The sequence below is a fragment of the Salvelinus sp. IW2-2015 genome, unplaced genomic scaffold (assembly GCF_002910315.2).
Source record: "Salvelinus sp. IW2-2015 unplaced genomic scaffold, ASM291031v2 Un_scaffold5447, whole genome shotgun sequence".
Taxonomy (NCBI): Eukaryota; Metazoa; Chordata; class Actinopteri; order Salmoniformes; family Salmonidae; genus Salvelinus; species Salvelinus sp. IW2-2015.
Window position 1 is genome coordinate 279 of NW_019946712.1, and position 6,323 is coordinate 6,601.

The following is a 6,323-nucleotide window of genomic DNA, read 5'->3' on the forward strand; positions in this document are numbered from 1 at the left end:
TACATTCTCCCAACCAATTGTGCTATTTTGTTGGTTTTGTAACTTATTTTTTAACTTATTGTGTACATAATGTTGCTGTTACTGTCTCTTATGACCGGAAAGAACTTATGGACATCAGAACAGTAATTACTCACCGCGGACTGGAAGAAACGTTTTCCTTTAACGAGTCCGATGAGAAGGATATCCTGCTTTCACTGGAACAGGCCCAGATCCACGCCTTTTGCGTGAAGAAAAGACGCAGGAAAAGGGGCCGCAGATCGGGCAGCCTTCTGAGAATCCACAGGCGAGCGAGTAAACTCCTACTGCCATCCGTTCTTCTTGCAAATGTTCAATCATTGGAAAATAAAATTGATGACCTACGATTAAGATTATCCTACCAACGGGACATCAAAAACTGTAACATCTTATGTTTCACAGAGATATGGCTGAACGACGATACAGACAATATAGAGCTAGCGGGATTTTCCATGCACCGGCAGAACAGAGACGCTACCTCTGGTAAGACGAGGGGTGGGGGTGTCTTTTTGTCAATAACAGCTGGTGCGCGAGGTCTAATATTGAAGAAGTCTCGAGGTATTTCTCGCCTGAGGTAGAGTACCTTATGATAAGCTGAAGACCACACTATCTACCAAGAGAGTTCTCATCTATATTATTCGTAGCCGTCTATTTACCACCACAGAACGAAGCTGGCACTAAGACCGCTCTCAACCAACTCTATAAGGCCATAACCAAAGAAGAAAATGCTCACCCAGAAGCGGCGCTCCTAGTGGCCGGGGANCGGTCTCTCTCTGCTTCTTCCTCCCTCCCCTTCTCTCTGTGTCCATTACTAGTCTCTCTCGTTGCTCTTCTCCCTCCCCTCTCTCTCTGTCCATACTGGTTTCTCTCTCTGCCTCTTCCCTCCCTCCCCCTTTCTCTCGGTCCATTACTGGTCTCTCTCTGCCTCTTCCTCCCTCCCCTTCTCTCTGTCCATACTGGTGCGGCTCTCGGCCTCTTCCTCCCTCCCCTTCCTCTCTCTCTACTGGTCTCTCCTGCCTCTCTCCCTCCCCTTCTCCCTCCGGTCCATACTGGTCTTCTCTCTGCCTCTTCCTCCCTCCCCTCTCCCCCTGCCATACTGGTCTCTCTGCTGACCTCTTCCCTCCCTCCCCTTTCTCTCTGTCCATTAACTGGTCTCTCTCTGCCTCTTCCTCCCTCCCCTTCTCTCTGTCCATACTGGTCTCTCTCTGCCTCTTCCTCCCTCCCCTTCTCCCTCTGTCCATACTGGTCTCTCTCTGCTCTTCCTCCCTCCCCTTCTCCCTCTGTTCCATACTGGTCTCTCTCTGCCTCTTCCTCCTTTCCCCTTCTCTCTCGTGTCCATACTGGTCTCTCTCTGGCCTCTTCCTCCCTCCCCTTCTCTCTGTCCGTTACTGGCTCTCTCTCTCCTCTTCCTTCCCTCCCCTTTCTCTCTTGTCCATAATGGTCTCTCTCTGGCCTCTTCCTCCCTCCCCTTCTCTCCTGTCCATACTTGGTCTCTCTCTCTCTCTTCACTCACTCACTCACCCACTCACTTCACTCTCCATTCTCCCTCTCTACCTGCCTCAGTCTGTTGTCTCCCTGTCTCCGCCATGCCCGTTCCCTGCCTCTTCTTCCCAGACTCTCTTTTCCTGATGTACTGCTAGCTGTAGTACATCGGTCGGCTCGGTCGGTTTCGGGCGGTCGGGTCGGTCGGTCGGTTCGCCGCGCGGTCGTCTCGTGGTTGTTCGGTGCGGGTCGTCGGTCGGCGTCGTCGTCGGTGTCGGTCGGTGGTCGGTGTCGGCGTCGGTCGGTCGGTCGTGTCGGCGCGGTCGCGGTCGGGTCGGTCGGTCGGCCGTCGGTCGTCTGGTCGGTCGGTCGGTCGGTCGGTCGGTCGGTCGGGTCGGCGTCGGTCGCGTCCGGCCATAGTGGTCGGTCGGTCGTCGGGTCGTCGTCGGTGCGGTCCGGTGTCGGTCGTCCGGTCGGTCGGGTCGGGTCGGTCGGTCGGCGGTCGGTGGTCGGTCGTGTCGGTCGGTCGGTGAGTCGTCGTCGGCGTCGGTCGGTCGCGTCGTCGGGTCGTCGGTCGGTCGGTGCTCGGTCGGTCGTCGGTCGGTCGGTCCGGAGTCGGTCGGGTCGGTCGCGCGTGCGGTCGGTCGGCGATCGGGTCGTCGGTCGGTCGGGTCGGTCGGCTCCGGTCGGTCGGTCATCGGTCCGGTCGGTCGGCTGGCTCGGGGTCGGTTCGGGTCGGCCTCGGGTCGGGTCGGTCGGTCGGGTTCCGGATCGGTCGAGGTCGTTCGGTCGGTCGGTTCGGTCGGTCGGCGTCGGTCGGTCGGTCGGTCGGTCGGTCGGTCGGTCGGTCGGTCGGTCGGTCGGTCGGTCGGTCGGTCGGTCGGTCGGCCTGGGAGAGGACCAGACCTGGCTTCAAGTACTATTTAAAATCATTTTAATCCTTTAGCTGTACTTGATTGATGGTGTGATACAACCAATATAAGTTCCATAGTGCCCCCCCACCCCCCACACACACACATCTGGCAGGCTGAAGAAACCTCTGGTCGTGTTGTTAACTCTGTACAGCAGGCAGCATCTGAGCTCATTAAAAACATGACTTAGAGGAGAGAAACCTCCCGACTTGGCTATAGCCTCCATTATAGTGACAGAGGCCCCTATAGACATTATATGTGGGCTACCAGGACTAAACCTAGAGGAAAACTAAACAAATAGTTAAACCAACGAAATATACTTTTGCAACTGAAATAGCTAAAAAGTGCTATTGTAAATTAATCCCAAAATAAATCTCAGAAGTGTCCATGAAAGAGGATGATGCAGTCTGTTAATAATAATATAAGTTATAAACCCAGATACAGTTGAAGTCGGAAGTTTACATGCACTTAGGTTGGAGTCATTAAAACTCGTTTTTCAACCACTACACACATTTTTTTGTTAACAAACTATAGTTTTGGCAAGTCGGTTAGGACATCTACTTTGTGCATGACACAAGTCATTTTTCCAACAATTGTTTACAGACAGATTATTTCTCTTATAATTGACTATCACAATTCCAGTGGGTCAGAAGTTTACATGCACTAAGTTGACTGTGCCTTTAAACAGCTTGGAACATTCCAGAATATTATGTCATGGCTTTAGAAGCTTCTGATAGGCTAATTGACATCATTTGAGTCATTTGGAGGTGTACCTGTAGATGTATTTCAAGGCCTACCTTCAAACTCAGTGCCTCTTTGCTTGATATCATGGGAAAATCAAAAGAATTCAGCCAAGACCTCAGAAATAAATTGTAGACCTCCACAAGTCTGGTTCATCCTTGGGAGCAATTTCCAAACGCCAGAAGGTACCACGTTCATCTGTACAAACAATAGTACCCAGGGAAAACACCATGGGACCACGCAGCCTTCATACCGCTCAGGAAGGAGATGCGTTCTGTCTCCTAGAGATGAACGCACTTTTGGTGTGAAAAGTGAAAATCAATCCCAGAACAACAGCAAAAGACCTTGTGAAGATGCTGGAGGAAACAGGTACAAAATTATCTATATCCACAGTAAAACGAGTCCTATATCGACATAACCTGAAAGGCCGCTCAGCAAGGAAGAAGTCACTGCTCCAAAACCGCCATAAAAAAGCCAGACTACTGTTTGCAACTGCACATGGGGACAAAGATCGTACTTTTTGGAGAAATGTCCTCTGGTCTGATGAAACAAAAATAGAACTGTTTGGCCATAATGAATATCATTATGTTAGGAGGAAAAAGGGGGAGGCTTGCAAGCCGAAGAACACCATCCCAACCGTGAAGCACGGGGGTGGCAGCATCATGTTGTGGGGGTGCTTTGCTGCAGTTGGGACTGGTGCACTTCACCAGTCCCAACTGACTTAAGGACAACAACGTCAAGGTATTGGAGTGGCCATCACAAAGCCCTGACCTCAATCCTATAGAACATTTGTGGGCAGAACTGAAAACGTGTGTGTGATCAAGGAGGCCTACAAACCTGATTCAGTTACACCAGCTCTGTCAGGAGGAATGGGACAAAATTCACTCAACTTATTGTGGGAAGCTTGTGGAAGGCTACTCAAAACGTTTGACCCAAGTTAAACAATTTAAAGGCAATGTTACCAAATACTAATTGAGTGTATGTAAACTTCTGACCCCTAACAGTGTACCTCTACCAGTGTTACCCCATAACAGTGATGTGACTCTCACAGTGTTAATCCTAACAGTGTGACTCTACAGTGTTACCAACAGCTGTACTCACAGTGTCCAATTGTGACTCTACAGTGTTAATCCTAACAGTGTGACTCTACTAAGTGTTAATCCTACAGGTGTGATCTGACTCTATCCTCCACTAGAGAGAGGCAGCAGCGTTGTGCTTGGGAGAGGACTATGACTCCAGCATGGTCTCCTGCCTGCTGATGAACCAGATGATGCCCCAGCTGAGGGGGGTGATGCCTCGGTGAGACAACAGTTCTACATGCCTCTTCTCCATTCGTCTCACTGCCTCCCTCTACTACCTTCCTCCCTGCCTCCTCTCTCTCCTGCCCCTCTCCTACCCTCCCTCCCTCCTCCCTGCCTCCTTGCTCCTCTCCTACCCTCCCTCCCTCTCTCTCTGCTCCCCTTCCTACCTCCCTCTCACTACTACCTCCTCTACCCTCCCTCCTACCGCTCTCTGCCTCTCTCCTTACCCTCCTTCCCTCCTCTCCATCCCTCCCTCCCTGCTCCTACCCTCTTTCTCCTCTCTCCCTGCCTCCTATCCTACCCTCTCCCTTCCTACCATCCTTCCTGCCTCCTCTCCTACCCTCCTTCCCTCCCTGCAACCTCTCCTACCCTACATCCCTACCTCTCACTGCATCCTCTCCTACCCTCCATCCGTACCCCTCACTTCCTCCTCTCCTACCCTCCTTCCCTACCCTCACTGCCTCCTCTCCTACTCCTTCCCTACCCCTCGACTGTTCTACTTCTCCTACCCTCCTTCCCTAGCCTCCTTCCCTACCTCTCCTGCCTCCCGCCTACCCTCCTTCCCTGCCTCCTCTCCTACCCTCCTTCCTACTTCTCCCTGCCTCTCTCCTACCTCCTTCCTACTTCCCTGTCTCCTCCTTCCTACCCCTCTCCTACCCTCCTCCTCCTCCTACCCTCTTCCCTCCTCCTCTTCCTACCCTCCTTCCCCCTGCCTCCTCTCCTACCTCCTTCCCCTGCTCCCCCTGCCTCCCTCTCTTACCCTCCCCCTACCTCCCCTGCCTCCTCTCCTACCCTCCTTCCCTACCTCCTCTCCACCTCCTCTCCAGTGTCCTAGTATTTGAACCCAGGTCTGCTCAGGACCACCGTGCTCCTACCCTCCTTCCCTCTCTCCCTGCCTCCACCCCCTTCTCCCTGCCTCCTATCCTACCCTCCTCCCTTCTACCACCTTCTCTGCCTCCTCTCCTACCCTCCTTCCCTGTCTCCTCTCCTACCCTCCTTCCCTCCTGCACCTCTCCTACCCTACATCCCTACCTTCTCACTGCATCCTCTCCTACCTCCATCCGATACCCCTCACTGCCTCTCCTACCCTCCTTCCCTCCCCTCACTGCCTCCTCTCCTACCTCCTTCCCTACCCTCCACTGTTCTTCCTCTCCTACCTTCCTTCCCTACCTCCTCTCCTCCTACCTCCCCTGCCTCCTCTCCTACCCTCCTTCCCTGCCTCCTCCTACCCTCCTTCTCTACTTCTCCCTGCCTCCTTCCTACCCTCCTTCCTACTTCCCTGCTCTCCTCCTTCCCTACCTCCTCTCCTACCTCCTTCCCTCCCTCCTCTCCTACCCTCCTGCTCTCTCCTCCTCCTTCCTCCTGCCTCCTCTCCTACCCTCCTTCCCCTGCTCCCCTGCCTCTCTCCTACCCTCCTCCCCTACCTCCCCCGCCTCCTCTCCTACCCTCCTTCCTACCTCCTCTCCTACCTCCTCTCCAGTGTCCTAGTATTTGAACCCAGGTCTGCTCAGGACTAGTTGTGCTACTCTATACAGCAGCAGCAGCTGAGCTTTTTAAACATTGACCTAGAGGAGAGAAACCTCCCTACCTGGCTATATCTCCATTATAGTAACAGAGGCACCTATGATATCTGGGCTACCAGGACTTGGCTTCTAGCCATGATATCTGGGCTACAGGACTTGGCTTCTAGAGCATATATCTGGTGCTACCAGGACTTGGCTTCTAGAAGCCATGATATCTGGGCTACCAGGACTTGGCTTCTAGAGCCATGATATCTGGCTACCAGACTTGGCTTCTAGAGCCATGAGATATCTGGGCTACCAGGACTTGGCTTCTAGAGCCATGATATCTGGGCTACCAGATTGGCTTCATA

At 52.9% G+C, this 6,323-nt stretch overlaps 2 protein-coding genes across 2 annotated transcripts in view; one reads left to right on the plus strand and one right to left on the minus strand.

Annotated features, from left to right (window-relative positions):
* Positions 1-1,664: 1,664 nt before the first annotated feature.
* Positions 1,665-2,634, minus strand: LOC139026669 (salivary glue protein Sgs-3-like; the record flags this gene model as incomplete). Its single annotated transcript, XM_070441994.1, has 2 exons — positions 2,618-2,634; positions 1,665-2,386 (listed from the first exon to the last, which is right to left on the minus strand). Coding segments are annotated over exons 1-2 (739 nt in total), but the record flags the coding sequence as incomplete, so codon positions are not given.
* Positions 2,635-2,795: 161 nt separating this feature from the next.
* Positions 2,796-6,323, plus strand: part of LOC112078250 (mimecan) — a 10,739-nt gene continuing 7,211 nt past the window's right edge. The window contains 3 exon segments of the mRNA XM_070441993.1: positions 2,796-2,813; positions 4,345-4,393; positions 4,396-4,448. Of these exon segments, the coding sequence (XP_070298094.1) occupies positions 2,796-2,813; positions 4,345-4,393; positions 4,396-4,448 (120 nt within the window).